This window comes from Xylaria bambusicola (genome assembly GCF_022495145.1).
Source record: "Xylaria bambusicola strain CBS 139988 unplaced genomic scaffold F5B22scaffold_56, whole genome shotgun sequence".
In the NCBI taxonomy this organism is placed as follows: Eukaryota; Fungi; Ascomycota; class Sordariomycetes; order Xylariales; family Xylariaceae; genus Xylaria; species Xylaria bambusicola.
Genome location: NW_025953609.1, coordinates 98,643 through 117,936, shown reverse-complemented (window position 1 = coordinate 117,936; position 19,294 = coordinate 98,643). Strand labels below are relative to the sequence as shown.

Sequence of the window (19,294 nt, the reverse complement as noted above, 5' to 3'; positions counted from 1 at the left end):
AGTAAAAAAGCATACTTGCCAGCTGAGTGCTATATCAGCAACTATGGCATCACCCTCTCCAACCTACGCTGGGCCGAGAGTCGATTGGTATGATGTGAGCAATCCTGAGATATCCTTTTTGTACATTATGTGGGCTTAAGAGAATAGTAATATTGAGAATAAGGGAATCACTTACCCAAGTTCGGGGTAACAATCTCGAATATCTGCAACGCCGATAAAGTCCGAGCCAAGCTGTATTCACTTCTCAGAGCTATCTCATAATCATCGAATGCATATATATCGAGAAAATAAAATTGGAAGCAGATTATCAATGATATCATCGAAATTTTTTTTTTTTTTTGAAGTGGTCATATATGAAAAATTCAAAAAGCCAAATATCCAAATATCAAGGATGCTTGAGGATCATGCTGGAAATACTTATCAAATCATAGTAGAGAAGTCCCAGCATATATAGTGACAGATAATGAGCACTGACACCACGTCAAGGACCTTGAATTTTTCACATGTACTCATGGAATCGTTTTATTTCGTACCAAGTCATGTAATTCGTACTGTGTAAAGCCCGTGAATCTTGGTATCTGACGACCTCAAGAAAATGGAGACTTGGGCCGTTCCAACATCTTCCCATCAAGTTCAATATCGACCTTCTCATTATAAAAACACAAGCAACCCGCAATGGCTGCACACTCCAGCTTTGGAGTCTTGTAATACCAAACAATGTCCTTCAGCCTCTGCTCATCCCCTTCTCTGCCCCTCCAAGCAGAACGTCGTAATAATTTGCCTCGCCCTTATAAGGACAGGCAGTGACGGTCGCACTCTCACGCAGTAGATCCAATCGCACCGACGTGACAGGGAGATAGAACCTCACCGGTAGTCCGGTCTCATAGAGCTGAAAGCAGGACGGGGCGCGAGCGACTTCGGTACCACGAACCAAGATGCGTACAGGTCTCGAGGAGAACACGACGTCGACGCGCTTGAACGGGTCTTTGGGGTGGATGTCAATGCGCGCATCCTCTTCGAACCAAGCGTCTACGGCGCTGAACTCAACGCGGACTAGATCCTTCAGCACACCCGCCCGAAACACGATGACTCGATCCGTGGAGGCGCCGCCAGCGCTCAAGATAGCGAGCCTGTACCCGTCTCCGGCGGAGGAAGACGCGGGAGAGTCCGGGTCCGAGAGGACTCCCTCGGCAAACGACTCGCGCGGCACGTAGTACGTCGGGTAGTAAGCGTGTTCCCACACGTAGACGGCGCGTGTCGTGTCGGCGACATAGGTCCCGCCAAGGCGGACACGGACGCGCTTCGGCGCCGCGGGGAGGGTCTTGACGGGCCCATTGGCGAGCAACGACCGCGCGAGCTCGTCTAAATTCTTGGGTGGGGGCGGCATTGAATTTTTTTTATTTTTTATTTTTCTTTTTTCTTTTAATTCACTCGCTTCCCTTTTCTGTGTGTGTGTGTGTGTGTGTGTGGATGACTATACGAATACCTATGTATCATCTATCTACTGTACTCACATGCAAGGATAATAAGTGTACCTAGACTTGTATTTACGGGCCCTGATGGGGCAGAGGGTGGTTTACCGCGGTCACGTAAGACTAGGATCAAGCGTAAGTACCTCGAAGCGAATTCTCGAAAGATACTTCTTTGCAGGATCCATAAACGCTAGCGCGTAAAAAATACCTGACTAGGTACACTTAATCCAACATGGCAGAGTAAGTAAGCAAATCCCGACCTATCCTCACCTCGGATATTTTACAAATCATACCTTAGGTAAGGAAGTATGCATGTAGGTAGGTAGCCTTGGGTCATTTGTACGCATCTCATCTCGCTCCCCGCATTTGGTATCCCTACCTATGTAGGTAGGTAGTGAGTAACGCATACCTACGTAACCTCGAGTGTGTCTGCTGAGAGAATGACGACGAAATATGGTATTTTGCGATGACCCACGCTAATTCCTAATACAGTAATTATCGAGGCCTCTAACCCCGGTGCCCCGGATACGTCGCTCTTTCGCTAAGGAATTCTTCCGATACGACAGCGGTCACGAAGGATTCTTCAACAATTCACTAGTGGCACCTGCGATTACGGGGTTACGAGAAAGAAGTAGGTAGGTACTAATAGTAAAGATAGTAGGTAAGGGGGTGTGGTGTGCTGGATTTGACCTGACGGGACCTACCCGTAGCGCCTCCCCACATCCCTCGCTTTCGCCCTTCGCCCTTCGCCCTTCGCCCGTCACCCGTCACCCCGTCACCTTCCCGTGACCACCTCTTGTATGGGTAGGTAACACCACGATACTCCCTTTTACTTACATTCCTATACGTACTGAGTACACATACCTGAATCCAGGTAACCTTAACCTTGTAGGAGCGGTGTTGGTACGGTGCTACCGCTGTGCTGTTGCTGCTGCTGCTGCTGCGGATTGTCCTCTGCTGCTCTTAAGCTCGTCCCAGCGTCAGCGTCACAGTCACATCCCTTCCCTCGCTTCCCTCGCTTCCCTCCACACCATGGACCACCTCACTTCGCGCTTTCGCCGCACCAAGAGGGAGTCCCCGAGAGCGTCCCCCACGACGCCGTCGACTCAGCATCCTTCTCCAACTTCGCCAACTTCTGCTGACGCCAAGCCCGCCGTTCCATCTCTTTCCATCACCACCACGCCCCTGACGACGCCGCCGGCGTCCAGCAATGGCTCTCACAGCCTGTTGCCCAAGTCTCCTCTCCGCAGCTTCGGTCCTTTCCGCACGGCCCGTAAGAGAGCACGTTCGCCGCCAGCACTGCAAACCACCAACTTCCCTGCTGCCGTCATGGCTAATCCGTCGCCCGCTGACACACCTGTCGACACGCCCGTTGACGAGTCTGTGACCCCGTCCGAGCGCTCCCATAAGCCACAGTTACCACCCTTCCTAAATCTCCCCGACGCAAGTATGTACTCCGCGCGTTACAATGTGCTGGCGGCTTTTGCTCCGCCTAGACTGTGCTGACACACTCACTTCCAGTAATCGGGTCCAGGTTTCAGGACCTTATTTACCGCGAGCGTCTCCGCAGCCAGCAGGGTCTCCAGAATCCCTCGTCAAACTTTCAATTCGCACGACTCCTATCCCCCGAGACTAGGCTGCTGGACCGCTACAGAGATATCCAACCATGGGCCAACAATCGTGTTCGTCTTCCCGTGCCCGAAGGCAAACTTGACTACATCAACGCCTCTCCGATCGTCTCCCCATCGCCGCTCTGTCCAGATACGCTCCCAAGTTTCAACTACATTGCCATGCAAGGACCCAAGGCGAATACGGTTGAACACACCTGGCGGATGGTTGCTCAGATGCAAAGTCCAGCCGTTATAGTCATGCTTACCGATACACACGAGAACTTTATGGAGAAATGTTACCCATACTTTCCTCGTAACTCGCATACCGAAGGAATCGAGATTGGCGAGATGGACGAGTTTGAGGACGGCTTCCGTGCTCGGATCGAATGTGTCAGCCTGGAAGAGAGGCACGCAGGTGCTATACAATTGCGTAAACTAAATCTCCACGTAGACGGCCGCGGTGATACTGCTGTCTGGCATCTTCTGTACCGAAAATGGCCCGATTTTGGTGTTCCGAACGTGGATGATTACGACGGCTTTTTTGAACTCATGAGGCTCTCCAGGGATTTGAACTCCAGCACAGATAACCCTCGTATCATCCATTGTTCTGCTGGAGTCGGACGAACCGGTACATTTATAGCCCTAGAGACTCTGATGCGTGATATTAATGAAGGAGCTATGGACCACCTAGACCTGGATCCGGACGATGAAGATTCTGACCCTGTTTTCAGAACTGTCAATCATCTGCGTGAGCAGCGGCGCATGATGGTACAAGCTGACAGCCAGTACGCCTTCATCTACAGGGTACTGCGTCGGCACTGGCTCGAAAGGCATGATCTTATAGACCACGCCACGGATAATGAACGCGCATGCAAGAGGTTAGAGGTTTATGATGATCCCTTTGTCGAGAACAACGGTTAACCGTGTTTCAAGAAATCATACTACACCCCTGAGAAAAACTACACTTGGGCAGGTGCGCAGGTCGCGCCGTGCCCGACCAGCTCCTCCAGTCATCGACGACAGCAGCGATGATTCAACGCCAGGTGGTGCATCCCTCCGTGACACAGAAACCTAATCCTATACATAAGCAATGAGACCACGACGACGTATATCTTCTCAAACTTGGTGGCATATTTCTACGCTATCCCCCCTTTATATAGACTAATATGGGTTTGAGATTCACGCGCCAACATATAATAGCAACCTCAATCGTGGGCCATTTCGATTTACGCGTCCTACGACGCGTGTACAGATAACCTGGTTTGGTATCATATGACAAAAGGCTTGCATTCCATTGGCGAATAGGAAAATTCTTGGGGATTGTTAACAGGGAAACGAACAGGGGGGGGACGAGCATCTTTGTATTACCACGATTGAGACAGGAGTACAGGGGAAAACCGGCGCCTGGCCCTGACCTGATAGAAGGGCTGGACCATGATGATGAACTGTTTCGTTCTAGATACCCCTTCCTGCATGCTTTTATTAGAGATAGATTCAAGGCATATAATTGCTTATTACTCGTATGAGATACGGATTCACTCAGATCATTGTTCACCGTGTCTTTGGGCGGATTTGAGTACCATTCGTTACCTCTGTATAGTTCTAGCTACCTATCCACGTCTACAGTCTGGGAGATTAAAAACTTTTACATAGTCTCATACGTACCCAAAGATAATTAAGAGGCGCATAGCGTATTACTCGTCTCTAGTTATATCAGAACGATCAAAACCCATCTCACCCGATACAACTGCACTACCAAAGAAGTGAGTATCGCCAATTCCTCAATATTAAGGGGAAATAGCGGGGTAATATATGGCGCCTCGGGTTGATCATCTTGCATATCCTTCTTAGTGGCTATTTCTTTGATAGCGAGGTCAGGAGTGTATTGCCGTGTTGGCTTAGTCTCGCGAGGGTCCACTCAATGGGTGCCCGCGAGTGAGACAATTCGTATATGCCTAAGTCTAGGTATAGCAGAGACAGGGGACTTATTGCATTGCTGCAGCCTTGCAGTTGAGATGTCCAAACGAATGTGGGGAAACGCGAGAGGTATAATTAAGTTTCAGTAGGGCACTCGAAAAATGCAGAGGTTTGCTGGGTGCTTGGAACGTACAGGGCTTGATGGTCGTCTTATCTCAAGGATTCAAACTATAAAGGGGGGAGGTGGAAGACGCGGATTCCATATGTATATGGGCCTTTATATGCGAAATGACGAAGCTTTATAAAAAAGGGAGTATATCAAAATCTTGAATGATGCAATGGTACAGTGAGACGAACAGAGTACTTTTTGACTGGGGGTTTATATAGGCGTTGACTCAATCATTACGTCTCTTCTCTCTTGTTCTAGTGTCAATGAAGAATAACGTGCAGAGAGACTCCAAAATTCACCCGGGCAATTAACTATTTGAGCTTCTAATTGAATTAAACCGACAACTTTTCTTTGTCGGTGAGAGTGGGCTAACAAGGACACCTTCCTGCGTCAAATTCCCCACGCAGCCAGAAGCAAGGACCTCTTATTGATTCGATTCGACAATACTACAAAAAGAGACGTCTATGCACCTTGTGACGAAAGTAAGTACATAGTTTATTTTGGGATTTCAATACTATTTGGTGCATACGTGAAGCCGCTAAGCTACAGTCCACGATGTATCTCTCCTATTGCTATAAGACTTAGTCTACCGAAATCCTGATGTCCGCGAGGTTAGTGTCTATAGCGGTCTCCCAAATCCTAGAATACTCTCGAGCAGCCCTAGGCACATGCTATCATCGTCGGCCATATGCACACAAAGAACAGAATTCGCTGTTAGGTCTGAGGCCAACATTGCTTCGGTTGTATCCTTCGATCATAGCCTCATAGGCGCCATTATGGTCCATGACCATTTTGAACTTAGGGAGCTGTCTAAGCTCTTCCGCGGCCTCTTCCTTGGCCAGAGAAACCATTTCCTTGACCCAGTGTTTGAATTCGCGCTGGACCGAATGCTGAGAGTCGGGTGCCAGCCCAGGGCTATACCACATGCGATGCCGCCAGTAACGAACAGAAAATGTGTCGACGTGGTGAAAGCCAAAGTCGGCGGTGAACCAGGTATCTAGTATCCTGTAGTGCTCGGACATCTGGTCCTCATCTATCTCCATGTCGAAGTCTTCATCAAACCACTTAAGGCTATTCTCCAAGCCTTTAAGCGGCCTGCGTGCTATATGGGCGCAACTTCTATGTACAGCGTAGAAGCTCATCGCCAGATAGACCGTTTTGAGCGATGGCAGAAAATATGTGAAGAAATGCGCAGGGAATGGACTAACTTCATCACAGAGTTGATCATAGTTTGGCGCAGTTATTGTTCGTCGGACCTCTGCTGGTCCATTGATTTCGATAGCAATGTGCTTAATCTTCCCCCTAATTTCGGCATCGAAAATGCTTGTGACGTAACGTTGCTTGCCGCGCCGAAAGTAGAACATGTCGATGTCCCAGTTGACATAAAAGAACTTGTGCAAGATAGGATGCTTTTTTTCCTCACCCTCCATGTAGCAAACACCACCTCTAAAGCTGTGAGTTTCGTACGTGTTATCCGCCTTAAACCGATGTAGCTGGCGACCGGCGAGGACGACTTTTCTCGCTTCCCGACTAACTTGTATTAACGCCCGGATAGTGGGAAGATCATATATCCAATCCTCATATTCGTTGTAAAAAGCCATAGAAGTCACCATGATACGAAAGAGGTTTTCACCAGGAGATATGGTGTGCAACATGGGACTTCTAGGTAGTCTATAGTAAGACCAAATCTCATGGCGTAGTTCGGTGGGCAGCCAATTGAATAGTGGAAATCTTCGTGCCGGCATGATTTATGGAGTTGGTGACTCGTATCTGTTGTAAAGATTGGTTGATGGGGGTTGACACTCTGCCTCTGTTTAACTAGACTGAAGGAAGAAATAGGTAGTGGTAAGGGTTGATTGAATATGATACTATTAAATAGTCAGCGGAAGACTGAAAGAGACGCAATATCAATTTTTCTTAGGCTCTGATGAGCTGTTCAACGTGTTGCGTGATCCTTGAATGATTGATCACGTCCAGACGCCTCCTTACATTTGTCACACTCCCTAGGTCATGGAAGGGAGTGTCATGTTTCATCATATCTAGGAGGTCAATGATACGCTCCAAAGATAGCCTGCTCACGCCTCGTCATGCCCATACCGTTTACCCTCAGTGAATCAATTTCTTTCTGCTGTTTTAATATGTATACTACACTCCATTAAGCCCTATCATTGCTCCACGGCGTGTGGATCTTGGAGCACAACATGCTACGATTATCTACTCATGTGATTTATAGGCTTTCTCGTAACATCTATCTTCAAGGGCGGAATTCCGTGTAACGCTCGAGCGACGCAAGGCAACTAAGTGAAATATCCCCTCATGGCATGTTTGTACTTAGTTCTTGCATATATGGTTACTTTCATATATCACATGGGCAATCCCTTGCTCTGGCTTAGCAGTGAATTTGATTCGCAAAGATATTGTGTGTTCAAGGAGGGGGGAAAACATAACATTCTGCTCCAAGATGTAGGAAACTAGGGAGGCGTACTCCTTACACAAACAAACAATTACCTCAACTTCCGAAGAATTAGACTGGCTCTGAAGCCGGATTCTTTTCGCCCCGCCCTTTGTAAACCTATCGTGTTCCAGTGTATGTGGGTAGACACAAGTTCAGGCGAACGTCATACAGTGAATGCATTCTTTTAGCGAGATAGTTGTACTGTGATAATGATTTGATAAAGGTGTTGATTTCTCAGTGGCTGAGTTTCGCAATGCATGAAGTAGAAGATTAAAAAAGGCGATAAATCTCCTAGATGTATTTAACATTTTAGTTCTTACAGTGCATATATACATTCCTCTATTGCCATATACACCTGAGTGACCCTGGCTGGAATCATTCAGAGACGCCGATGATGAGAATGCTATTAGGGATGTCATTACTCTAATGAACAATAAAACCATGTATAGACCATCGCACGAGTGAATAAGCGTTTATACCAGCGTTCTTACTGGAATATGAAGCATTTATTAAATGAGCCTTAGAAAAGCCTGTTGAGAAATGTGAGTTGTGATTACTAGCAATAGGAGGCTGCTTTAGAGACCTTCTAACAAATGAATAATGCAAAGCTTTGCACTACAGTATCTTTGTGAGATGGTCAATTTCATGATCTATATCCGGAAAAAGCATGTCCTTGTGTCCCCCTCGTTCGACTCAGTAGGCATACAAGGTACTCTGTTTATCCGACACAAGTTTGTCCGAAGAAAACTCCAATTGCACTCCCAAGTGATAAGTCGAGTCACAATTATCCGATCATATTATCACTACGAGTCTCGAATTTGATGAGAATGGAATCCCTATAGACCCAGGAGACAGCGGAGATGACCACAACAGGGTTTCGCCCTTAATGCGCGGTAGTGAAATCGTGGAGGCTAGGCTCAGGATGGGGACGCAAGAGGTTAACGAACGGGCTAGAGAGGCGCGAGATTATTTCAACAACTTTATGCACTTCGAATACGAGAAATTAGTCGGTAATGGCGCTTTTGGGATCGCAGTCCGTGTTAAGTTGACGGGTGTCAGGCGCTCACGTAGGCTGATTGTTAAGGGGGCGCGAAATGAAGACGCCGCCCATGAACTACTGCATGAGATCGATATAATGGCAGTAAGTTGAAAAAAAAAACATTCTCACACGAGAAAAAATTAGGTAGGAGGGATGTGGCTCTGGTCGAGAGATACGCGTATGGGTAGACTATGCTGACTATACCGCTTACTCGCAGAATCTGAACGGCTCAGCGCATATAGCAAGTGTCATTGCGTATAATGATGGTCGAAGGTATCGACGTCGTCCACGTAATGTAAGCCATCTTCGATCAAGGTTCGTTAGGCAGCTATCTAGCACCTTTGGGCTCAGAGAGCCATCTTACTTCTTGGCTGGGCTCGCCGGCCCCTCGTTGGCCCTCGAATAATACCTCGAAAACGGAACAATGGATCAGTTCGAGAATAAATTGTACGGCAACCGCGAGACAGTATCCAGTAGGATTTTGTGGAGAATATTTCTCTGCTGTAGGTCACGCTGAGACTTCCGTAAAGGGATCATGTGGAATAATTTAAGGGCTGACCCGGAGTGTTAGTGATCAGGGCATGCGTTGCCATGAATTATCCACCAAATGAACCATCAGGGGCCGATCCAACCCTCGAAGAGTTGGGTAATACACCTTCAAGCGGGCTCGTTCACGCTGATATGCATCCCGGTAATAGTAAGCGATTATTCCGTTTTCGCACTAATAAATTGGCGTTCTCTACTTAGCTGACTCGAAATAATAAAGTACTCTTTGGAACAACAGGAGATTTCCCAGAACATTCCATCGTTCCCCCAGTCAAGCTGATAGACTTTGGACTGAGCTATCAAAGTCCTGTGGCCGTAATGCGGAATATAACGGATATAGCAGAATATGATGTGGCTGATTATACAGAGGCTCGTACCTCTCGGGCTTTTGGCCGTGAACTATAATGGTATAATGACGGAGGGATCGCCGCTTCTGGATGCGCGATGGGCCGAAAAAACCCGGCACCTAGACCCAGAACTGCTTGACATATTACTTCGTTGACCTCTATCTGTTTCTGGTAGCGACATGATCCCATTGCTAGGTTTCGACAGAATCTAGCACTTCATTTGGCCATGTTAGCCACTGTGCCCAATATTCGCCTAGGAATGCGGTGATAGAACGGATGATAAAGGCACCGGCGCCGCCAGATACCCAGTAGCCCTTCGCATCGTGTATGAGGAGTGCGTAGTATGCAACGATAATGAGAGCCTCTGGTTGTCGTTTCTCTACAAGGTTGATGAAGCTCGACGGCACCCGAACGGCCCACTGATGTAAGCGCGTTGCTCGGAAGCGCCTATTATTGGGTTTTTCTTCAACATGTGATACGTCTTGCAGATATTGTAGAGCGGTGTTGCAAGGATTTAGTATCGATGGAGTAAGATTGGTATTGGCGAGAAGGGTCTCGAGATGAGCTAGTTTCCTACTGAGTGCGGTTTCAGGGCCGGCCACGTTTAGAGATTGATGAAGAAGATCGATTCCAACTTGTTCTTGGTACTGTGTCATGATGAATGGCCACCACTCTCCGCACATGAGTCGAACGCCACCGCAGATGCGGAGAGCAGCGACTAATCTATCCAAAAGCGTTGGAAAATCGATCCGGGTTGAGAATGCGTCGAAAAGGACTTGATGTGAGAGGAGCGTGGAGAAGACGAAGCGGGCCAGGACATGATCGTGATCGGTTGTGTTCAAGACCTGAGCGGCGTTGAACAGGGTGAGCGCACGTGTTTGTAGATGCGCCGCCTCTTTTAGGTAAAAACATCGCTGATGTGGTCGCTTGACACTCATATGCGCGGCTGATACAGCGAGAGCCTGGTCCATCAAGTACGGGGCTCTCGCGGCGGCCCGCACCGTCATGGACATGTAGCCATCGGCAGCCGACGACGTATAGACGCTGTCCCCCAGGACGCCTACCTTGAAATTATGCAAGAGCTCTAGGTGATGCAATTTGAATGTTTGCTCAGTAGCAGCTAGAGAACTGATTGTGAAAGCCGGGTCGTATATGGACCAAGGTGCTAATACAGCTGCACGCCGGGGTGCTTGACCAGATTGCGCGGACCCGGATGCACCTGAGGCCGGGCATGATGAGTGAGGGGAGGTTCCGGCGGGAGCAGCTCCGCACGGGACAGGCAGAGCGGGAAGAAACGAGCAAGACAGCTGACGAACGTTACAGTTGGCGCACGATGGTTTTGTCTCGTCGCATTTCACGTGCCGTCTTTTGCACTCGCTACAGCCGTGTCTTGATTTTTTGGCGGATCTTCTCTTCATATTGCGTCTCGCCACTCATCCAATTGACGGCGCCAACACTCTGCGAGGTTTGATGGGAGCTAAACGAAGACTGGAAGGCCAAGCAAGTAGACAGTTTGACCGGGATCACGGGAGAGGGCGCGATGCTAGTAATGAGAGACAGAAGTAATCGACCTGATGCCTGGATACCTGGATATAGGTGAGTAATCTCTGCACGTCCTGCGTGGCAGTGCCTGGGGCAGTGCAAAATCAAGGCGGCCCGTCTACTAGAGATTCGAGGTACCTAATGATTCAATGGGCTTCGTCTCACCCGAAGAGTACATAGCTAAGCATTCAGTTTATTATACAAGCCGAACTATATCCAATATCTCCTGCTGTCTGGAAGAAATTAACCCTACTTAGAAGTACTGTCTCTTGTTCCAAAGCGAATGGTCCGTGTACATGGGAGGAGGCAGTGCAATACACTCAAACTCAAATGAAAGATCGCGATCATGCACCAGCGATTGGAAGGATGCTAGAACCGCATCACTTGGCCTGAATGATGGATAGCTGCTCCACGTTGCGTGGGCGCTCCGGTCGTCGATGCGAAGGTCGAACCTGTGGAGGATGTCGTTTGCATACTCGATCTCCAGTTCAAAGTGTGTGAGCCTAGGCATCTCATGGATACCACGGACAACCGCGGCAAGAAAATCATTCATGTTAGCCTCGCAGACTCGAGCAAAACTGACTCGGGTCAGAGTCTGCATATCGCTGTTGTCATCGAGAGCGTCTTGTTGCCCCTGTACGTCGTGAAACTCATACAGCCACTGATACGGCCCAAGCAACGGCAAGATCACAAGGTGCATCTTCTCGAGGCGTGGCCACAGAGGCCTACTTATCATTCCCATCTCTTCGTCCGTTGGGCACAGAAAAGTGTGATCCAGACGGCCCCGAAAGTGGAAGCAATTGACTCGGGAAGATGCTACGCGGAGAGCCGTCATCAGCCCTCCTGGCAGTTCGTCTCCCGCCCAGCGCTTTGAAGACTTCGTATGATTCCGCAGATGCCGCGAAACTCCCATAGGTAGCTGATCAGCAAAGCTCTCATAATACTCTGTTGACAAGGCCTCGAGCCCCATGGGAATAGAATTGTAGAGGGCGATGCCATCTGCGATAAGTCAGCTAAGATTAAATCTCCAGTATTTCGCACTGCAAATAACCTACTTCTTAGACAGCAATTCTTTAATAGTTCTTCAGTCGCATTTGTTTCTTTTCCTTTTACGACAGAGAAAAAGGGATACAGGACCAATCGCTGGATTCCTGGCAGAGCGTCGCGAAGCTTCTTGAGCAAATTAGGGGAGAACGGAGTTGGTCCGCTCTTGACCCCCAAGGAAAAGCCTTCCATCGCAATCGTTGTTTCACAGCCTAACACAAGCTGTTTGACGAAGTCGAGTTCAGGAACATCTGGTACATACCCGCCACCCCAATCTAGTTCTGTACCCATATTTGAAACCACAGAGTTATATAAAAGTATACGAAGAGTGGCTTCACAGAGACTATGTGAAGTGGTGGCCAGCCTTTGCTTCAGAAGACTGAGAGTTACAAAGGCAGGCTTCACTTGGCGCGCGATAATCCCGCCGTTGTATAGTATTTGAGTGAGTATCTTTTCGTCCCCATGAACTCGGATGTCTATGGCCTTGACGTATTCGAGTCGGGTGGAGGTCCAGATTTTGAGCGCCCCTTTCAGCCGGCCTTCGCTAAGGACGAGCAAAGAGAACGTTCTCCTTTCCACGAGCTCCTGCCATTTTCTACTGAGAGGGGCATAGCGCCCGAGGCCCCGAGAATTGTCAAGGTTGACAGGCTCATGCCTTTCTTGGGGTTTAGGAGGAATTGTGATCACCTTCCGCTTACATCCTGGATGATAAGGAAATTTATCTTCGACCAGGCCGACGTCCAGGAAGTCGAGGATATTTTCAAGAATTTCGGTACTTAACATAGAGAACGACATGTTGACGGGATATAAGAATCTGCTTCCGAAATCTTGGTTGTAGACATTATGACCAGCTCGAAGTCTTATCCATGACGGTTTTCAGAAGCGAGTAACTAGTTATAGATGTTGAGTTTTGGTGGCAGAGGTTGTCAAATAAGCATGGCATGTATGGACTATGGAAATGAACACCGATAAATAGAGTAGCAAGGTCGCCAGAGAAGGAGGATTGGATGGGGTTACAGCTATATAAATGAAGAGAGTTGGCTTCTCTATTATTTTCCGAACCTCGATCCTTGTATGGCGTGCCGTGCCTATGGATTGATTGTTGCTTTTCTACTGAAAAAAGCTAGATCCCTACATACTCCATAATCAGAGCAAACAATATTCTTTGGGTGCGCTCCATAGCTCGGCTGTTTGTTCCAGGTCGTTGATATGGTCACAAGGACTAACAGGGCCTTTCAGCATGCACATATCTCGCTTATTGGCTCGACCATCATTTCCCCTTGAGGGCCCTACGGCAAAGGCACACGATGGATAACGCTGCTAAACAACTGTGGGTAAATCAGGTTCTGATCAAGTGCCCATGGACATGGATTCTGATCAATCAAAGTAAGTCCGATCTTGCCGTATATGCCAGTGACTTGCAATACTAAAGTCAATAGTCATAGGTGAACAATCAAGCAGATAGTATACAAATGGCATTGAATGATGTTCCAGGAGACTTCTGATGAGGCTTCCTATAATATTACGCTATTCTTCATGATAGAATTTTAGGCTTGCCCCCGATAATGAAGAACGATAGAGCAGCAGTAATTGCGGATAGTACCGCGAACACAAGATTCATATTTCCATATCCGATAGAATCCTTCAAAGAACCTGCAACAACGGGCCCTATTGTAAGCCCAGTGCAGAAGAAGAGTGAATTGAACCCGTAGAGCTGAGCATATGGGCCATTCTTTCCAAAGAATCCTGGATTTGCCTTGTCATACTTCTGCACTACATCACTCGCCTCGACAACACTAGGCGAACCTATAATGGCTAACCCGACCCCATTAAGTGCTAGAATAGCAGAGTATAAGATGATGTTCTGCGACTTTGGGAGCAGCTCTTGCGCGGGAATTCGCAGCAAGATCAAGGCTGGCACCATCCATCCGAACCCAATTACCGCCGCAAGTTTCGTTCCGTATCGGTCAACAGCCCAACCTGCCACGGGCCCAAGTAATAAATATGGCACATCAAGGGCAATAAAGATAAGCCCTGCTTGTAGAGGCGAGAACTGGAATAAGCTTTGAGCCTCGGTGGTGATGGTGGCGTCGTATGCAGCTAGCAAGACGGCCTGAACAAAAGCGAGGCCAAGGCTCATGAGCAAACGTGGGCTCTTGAAGCAAGCGAGGATAGGTAGTGCATGTATGAGACTGTTTGGCTCATAATGGATCTTATACGCTTCATCTGCCTTCTTCGGTAACAGGGCGTCCTCCTCAGACGCTTCATGATCAGCTTCATCAGAATTTTGATCAACTCTTGACCCCATATCTCGTGGATTGGCCTCGTTATCCGGAATCGACTCGTTATATTTTTTGGCTGTTTTCTTCTCGACGACAAGAAGTCTCATCAGGAAATCTAACACAAGTATGCCTGCGCCTAAACCAAAGACCCCGGTATATCCAGTCTTCTCATATAGCACGCCGCCTATTACAGGCGCCATCAACTGCCCAATTGAAATGAAAGAGAAAATCTAGCAGCTGTTAGTTTCATCTTGATTTGTAGCATAACGTGAACAAGTGAAGTGTGACTTACTGATCCGATGACTTTGCCTAGATTCTTGGGCCCAACGGTATCAAGCACCATGGCAAGACCGATGGTCCAGACAACTGCTGCACTGACGCCCTGGAGAATGCGAGCGACAACTAGCACAGCAATGTTCTTTCCAATAGCTAGCAGAATAGTTGCGGCAAGTAGAGCGGCGAGTCCGCTGAGGAAGGGTAACTGCCGAGAATTGGTGCGGTCGGCAATCCATCCGGCGGGGATAGACGACACCACGGATGCACCAGCATATGCTGCCAAAAGACCTGATACATACGACTGGATTTTATCCTCTGGAACGGAAAGCCTGCTTCGCAGCATGAATGGCAGTACGGGGACTACCAGGCCATAAAGAAACAAATCTGTAAAGAGACCGACCGCTACCGTGGTCAATATGAAGAGCGTGTTTGAGCGCCAACGGAGCGCCCACGGTGGATTTCCCTTTGCCATTTTAGATGAGTGTTGATTTTGATGGAGATTCTAGACGAAGCCGAAGATTGTATGTAACCTAGCAAGGTCTAATGAGGCTACATAGGACAAAACTTGGAAGATAAACCATACGCAATAGCCATCCTAGAGTAGCCGCTATAATTATAGCAGGTAGACCACTGAGTCCGCTATAACTACAGTGTTTACCCACTATAAATATAACAGCTATTATGAGGGCTGTTACGAGGGTTATTTTATTGTGAGTGAAGGTTGTTGCACAAATGGCCAGCCTTGTGTAGGGAAATTTGAAGAATAATAGCCTTGCATGTAAACACTGAACTTTATAGTAATAGCTTTATATACCTAGGTATATGTAGGTAAGTACTTAAGTACCTATTTATGTGTACTTACCCCTTCTATAAGTATAGTGGATAGGCGCTAAAGTCATAGTGGGATTAGTGGCTTAACCTGCTATCATTATAGCGGTCAATGGTCTTTTGTTTTTCCTGGGGCTTTTTCTTTTTTGTTCCTGCAGATCGATGACCTCATACTATCAACAATATTACACACGGGATGTAAGGTCAGTGAGCGAGTGCACACCATTCTCATCGCTCAAAAAGAAGTTAGATTCATGAAGACTCACTAACGATTCTTCGTGGCTATATGCATGTAATCATCATATAGAAGCGTAAAACTGAGTTGAGAGGAGCGTATTGAGAAATGGTGTCGTCTCATTAGACAGCCAATAAGTCCACCATTTGTGACAGCTTCCTATTACAATCAATTACACGGCCTGTGTCCATTCACAGCAAGTTAGGCGGCACAGTCTCGTACGTCTCCCATCCATCAGGTATCTTGATGACCGCCGACCGTACGTAGATATGACTGCCATTCGACCAGTCTAGCCCGTCAATACACCCGCCCTTGATACTAACAGTCGAACCTGGCACGCCGTCTTTCCCAACGATGCGATGGAATAAGCGAGACCCGCACTCTGTGCAGAAATAGCAGTCCATCTTGCCTCCCTTGTCCGTGTCGCGGGTGTACTTCTTTGTCTTGGACTCGAGCTCGGATGACAGCGGGAACAGCCCCTCGACTGGGAAGATGGCCGAGGTCCCGAACGCGGAGCTGGATTGCTTCTGGCATTCGGTGCAGTGGCAGAAGTATACCTTCAGCGGCGTCGCCGTTGGAGTTGGGAATGTGACGCGTCCGCATTGACAGCGGACTGTAAGGGGCTGCGCTTGGTCCAGGGTCGTCATTTGGCCGTGATCTTTCGTAACTCGTGTTGTGTACCGCAATACTTGTTAATTCAGATTGACTCTGCCGTGGTCACCGTTCTCCGTATGGTGGATAACGGCGTTCGCTGGTGCTGCTGAGGCTATCTCGTCGCGTTGAATTGAGCCTAAGATGAATCTATTGCAAGCCCCCCCGCACGGATGCGTGTACGAACGAGGCGGGGTATTTATCTATACATGTGAAAGACCTGCTGAAACATTCACACTCGAGGCTCTGTGATGAAATTGTATTGCCGACCGTGATGCCTAACTCGGATAGCCTATCCAAAGCAACTTGATCTGCCGTGAGACATGCTATTGTGAGTAGATCTACTACAGGACAACTATACAAGAGTGTGGAGGGTATAGGGTATGTTGCCTTCAATCCAATACTGCTTGAAGGCCAGTGGCGTCTTGTGATTCCCGCAGCTTCTTCACATGGAGATCGTCTGACTACCTAAGATAGGTGTGTAGCAAGATATTCTCTTGGGTTGCGCTCTATTCATGTAATTAAGTAGAGATGCTGTTCTGAATAGAGAGAGCATTTCCTGAGAAGCGATATGATACACTGAAGCACGCGGTTTCGTTCATTGCCGAAATGATGTTCATACATCATGCTGACAAGATAACATCACTTATTCCTAAGCCGAAGGGGGAGTGTCAGTAATATATTGTTAGATAGATGAACCTTAAAATTCACTTGTATAACTCTTCAAGAGATTTGGATACAAGCCATTGAACGCCGTGGTTACTGCTGAATATACGAAGGAAAGTTCTGGTCTGGCTAGTAGCGCTATACGGGAGTAGTGTTTTAACTATATACATATAATTGTGATGTATACATTACCCGCCCTTACAGGGCTTGTCTGTGTAGATACGTAGATAGATTCACGGCTAATATTAAGAGACGTCAATCTTATCGCAGTCTCAACTACAGGCTGCTCTCGTTGTGGCTCGTTAAACCATTTCTTATAGAACGAAGTTCTGTTTATAAGCTGCGCTCAAATACCTGATAATGGTGATAACACTTTGCATACTCAAGCAAGGAACGGACATATAGGCTACCTACAATATTGACAGTCCTATTGACCATATTCGTCCCTACTAGATATATACCCCTGGAACCTCGAAGGTTTGCACTTGGTTTTTCGCAAAATACGACCAAAATTTAGATCCGCTCAATGTAGTGTCCTTATACGTAGCATACCGCTCTCCAGAACCTATCTGAGTGCTCCAGCGCTGGATTGTCGCGCCGCTTGAACCTGGTGTGCCGAATTGAGACAGGTCGAAATTGAGGTATTGCGAGTTTCCCCAGTTGACAGCTACTATTACTAATTTGTGGGCAGAGGTGTCGTAAGCAGCAACCGCATAGTCGCATCCTGAATCTAAGATCCGCATGCCAGCTCTGATGTGCCGAGTGAGGAGGGCTAGGATAAAGTACTTCTGTGTCGGCCCGCTGAGAGTACGAGCGTCGTTGTCGCCAGTGATGAGACCCCAACCACCGCCATCGACTATCTGCCAGTAGACCCACGCTGTGGGATGTAGCCAGCGGAAGTCTAGGATCACATCGCTGATCAATTGTGAGCCTGTCGCATCATTCTCGCCATACTCGCTATTCCACAGCTTCTTCTTGGATCCTACAGCCTGCGAATAGAGACCCGATCGATCGCCGCTGCCATGCTGGTACCCGTGAACGTTTATCTGTGCTACAGAGGCCTTTGCAGTTGCGTTCAAACCTTTCCAAGTGCTGATTGCGGTGTCATAGTTTGTTTCATCCGAGGCGGATATTTGGACCGAAGTTAGTCCTCTGCTGTTGAGCTCAGACCGTAGACGAGGAAGTATATCTTGCTGTGTTGCGACAGAAAAGTGGCAACCTTCTTGAGTTCCAGTGCGTCCGTTCCACCAATTAGAGGCTGGCTCATTGAAAGGCTCAACTGTGTTAAACGTGATCCCCCAGTTGTTCTTGGCATATAGCGCGATGGTGGAAAGGTACACGGCAAATTGCTGGTGATTCCAATTTTGCAAGTTGTCAGACGAGCCGTTGTCTGATCCGGAAGGATTATGGTTGCTGCACATCCACCACATCGGTGAGTTACTGAACAACTCGAATAGGTTCGCTCCCAGGTTCTTGGCCTTTTGCATCATTGATCGTTGCTTAGCATCCTGGGACCATAGCCAACTTGAAGATGCTGGGTCGCTACTCGTCCAGTCAATCCAGTACCCGTCAATGAGGCGGGATGGAATGATGCTGGGAGATTTGATCATTCCTTCTCCGTTAACAGAGTTTGAACTACTAGCGCCAGCATTATACCGAACAATGTTCATCCCCAAGCCCGGCAGAGTGACACCGTTCAATGACACGCTATTCAGTGAGAAGACAGCATTTGCGAGGTCGTCACGATCGCCGAAAGCAGCTGCCCACCACGCGAGGGAAGTTCCCCAACCCTCCCAGACCCCATAGTTTGAAGATGCAACAATTGTTGTAGTGATATCTGCAAGGGCGGCGTTGAAGCCGAATAGTGTTTGGGATAAGATGAGAAGGAATGGTATATTCATCTTGTCTAGCCTAGACAGTTACGGATTTGACTTTGTCGTATCCTCAACCATAGACAAGTCTGTAGGCTAAACTCATACCACGATAGTTCAAGCTTTCTGCGAAAACAATCTTTCTATGAGTTTGCTAAGACATGTGAAATGATGCTAGACAAACTATTACGAGTTAGAAACCGGAAGACCTTCCCCCGCAAGCTTCTTCGCGATTGGACCGCAAATGACTGTTAGCTTGAGCACTTAGTCACAAGTGGTTACATCTCCACCAAGTGCTACACTGTTTCTAGATTTCCATGCCAATCGAGGAACAGGTCCGAGAA

General features: G+C 47.9%; 9 protein-coding genes across 9 annotated transcripts; 2 read left to right on the top strand and 7 right to left on the bottom strand.

Annotated features, from left to right (window-relative positions):
• Positions 1-247: 247 nt before the first annotated feature.
• On the bottom strand, positions 248-1,509 carry F5B22DRAFT_623374 (DUF427-domain-containing protein). The gene has a single exon (XM_047976044.1). The coding sequence runs from the start codon at positions 1,385-1,387 to the stop codon at positions 725-727; it is 663 nt and encodes a 220-aa protein (XP_047826762.1). The 5' UTR covers positions 1,388-1,509; the 3' UTR covers positions 248-724.
• A 201-nt stretch (positions 1,510-1,710) lies between these two features.
• F5B22DRAFT_623373 (uncharacterized protein) lies at positions 1,711-4,823 on the top strand. Its single transcript, XM_047976043.1, has 4 exons — positions 1,711-2,276; positions 2,347-2,919; positions 2,994-3,960; positions 4,016-4,823. Exons 1-4 carry the CDS (start codon positions 2,273-2,275, stop codon positions 4,155-4,157), a joined length of 1,686 nt encoding a protein of 561 aa, XP_047826761.1. The 5' UTR covers positions 1,711-2,272; the 3' UTR covers positions 4,158-4,823.
• A 1,019-nt stretch (positions 4,824-5,842) lies between these two features.
• F5B22DRAFT_650635 (uncharacterized protein) lies at positions 5,843-6,781 on the bottom strand (the record flags this gene model as incomplete). The annotated part of the gene is made up of 1 exon (XM_047979343.1): positions 5,843-6,781. The coding sequence occupies one exon, from the start codon at positions 6,779-6,781 to the stop codon at positions 5,843-5,845; it is 939 nt and encodes a 312-aa protein (XP_047826760.1).
• Positions 6,782-8,545: 1,764 nt separating this feature from the next.
• On the top strand, positions 8,546-9,613 carry F5B22DRAFT_650634 (uncharacterized protein; the record flags this gene model as incomplete). Its single annotated transcript, XM_047979342.1, has 5 exons — positions 8,546-8,764; positions 8,880-8,957; positions 9,096-9,165; positions 9,234-9,359; positions 9,429-9,613. The coding sequence occupies 5 exons, from the start codon at positions 8,546-8,548 to the stop codon at positions 9,611-9,613; spliced, it is 678 nt and encodes a 225-aa protein (XP_047826759.1).
• Positions 9,614-9,746: 133 nt separating this feature from the next.
• F5B22DRAFT_639157 (uncharacterized protein) lies at positions 9,747-10,973 on the bottom strand (the record flags this gene model as incomplete). Its single annotated transcript, XM_047977682.1, has 2 exons — positions 9,747-10,018; positions 10,133-10,973. 2 exons carry the CDS (start codon positions 10,971-10,973, stop codon positions 9,747-9,749), a joined length of 1,113 nt encoding a protein of 370 aa, XP_047826758.1.
• Positions 10,974-11,350: 377 nt separating this feature from the next.
• Positions 11,351-12,936, bottom strand: F5B22DRAFT_650632 (uncharacterized protein; the record flags this gene model as incomplete). The annotated part of the gene is made up of 2 exons (XM_047979341.1): positions 11,351-12,096; positions 12,153-12,936. 2 exons carry the CDS (start codon positions 12,934-12,936, stop codon positions 11,351-11,353), a joined length of 1,530 nt encoding a protein of 509 aa, XP_047826757.1.
• A 597-nt stretch (positions 12,937-13,533) lies between these two features.
• On the bottom strand, positions 13,534-15,461 carry F5B22DRAFT_445497 (major facilitator superfamily domain-containing protein). Its single transcript, XM_047971912.1, has 2 exons — positions 14,716-15,461; positions 13,534-14,653 (listed from the first exon to the last, which is right to left on the bottom strand). The coding sequence occupies exons 1-2, from the start codon at positions 15,169-15,171 to the stop codon at positions 13,676-13,678; spliced, it is 1,434 nt and encodes a 477-aa protein (XP_047826756.1). The 5' UTR covers positions 15,172-15,461; the 3' UTR covers positions 13,534-13,675.
• Positions 15,462-15,875: 414 nt separating this feature from the next.
• On the bottom strand, positions 15,876-16,969 carry F5B22DRAFT_445488 (Mss4-like protein). Its single transcript, XM_047971910.1, has one exon. The coding sequence runs from the start codon at positions 16,407-16,409 to the stop codon at positions 15,954-15,956; it is 456 nt and encodes a 151-aa protein (XP_047826755.1). The 5' UTR covers positions 16,410-16,969; the 3' UTR covers positions 15,876-15,953.
• Positions 16,970-19,153, bottom strand: F5B22DRAFT_445489 (glycoside hydrolase superfamily). The gene has a single exon (XM_047971911.1). The coding sequence runs from the start codon at positions 18,978-18,980 to the stop codon at positions 17,529-17,531; it is 1,452 nt and encodes a 483-aa protein (XP_047826754.1). The 5' UTR covers positions 18,981-19,153; the 3' UTR covers positions 16,970-17,528.
• Positions 19,154-19,294: the final 141 nt, after the last annotated feature.

What these genes read in the sequence shown, in the direction of transcription:
- F5B22DRAFT_623374 (XM_047976044.1), bottom strand. Translation starts at nt 1,387, where the DNA reads ATGCCGCCCCCACCCAAGAATTTAGACGAGCTCGCGCGGTCGTTGCTC.
- F5B22DRAFT_623373 (XM_047976043.1), top strand. An exon ending in CCTAAATCTCCCCGACGCAA is followed by an intron (nt 2,920 to 2,993) that starts GTATGTACTCCG and finishes ACTCACTTCCAG; the next exon opens with TAATCGGGTCCAGGTTTCAG. An exon ending in AATGAACGCGCATGCAAGAG is followed by an intron (nt 3,961 to 4,015) that starts GTTAGAGGTTTA and finishes CCGTGTTTCAAG; the next exon opens with AAATCATACTACACCCCTGA.
- F5B22DRAFT_445488 (XM_047971910.1), bottom strand. Translation starts at nt 16,409, where the DNA reads ATGACGACCCTGGACCAAGCGCAGCCCCTTACAGTCCGCTGTCAATGC.
- F5B22DRAFT_445497 (XM_047971912.1), bottom strand. Translation starts at nt 15,171, where the DNA reads ATGGCAAAGGGAAATCCACCGTGGGCGCTCCGTTGGCGCTCAAACACG. An exon ending in TAGGCAAAGTCATCGGATCA is followed by an intron (nt 14,654 to 14,715) that starts GTAAGTCACACT and finishes AACAGCTGCTAG; the next exon opens with ATTTTCTCTTTCATTTCAAT.
- F5B22DRAFT_445489 (XM_047971911.1), bottom strand. Translation starts at nt 18,980, where the DNA reads ATGAATATACCATTCCTTCTCATCTTATCCCAAACACTATTCGGCTTC.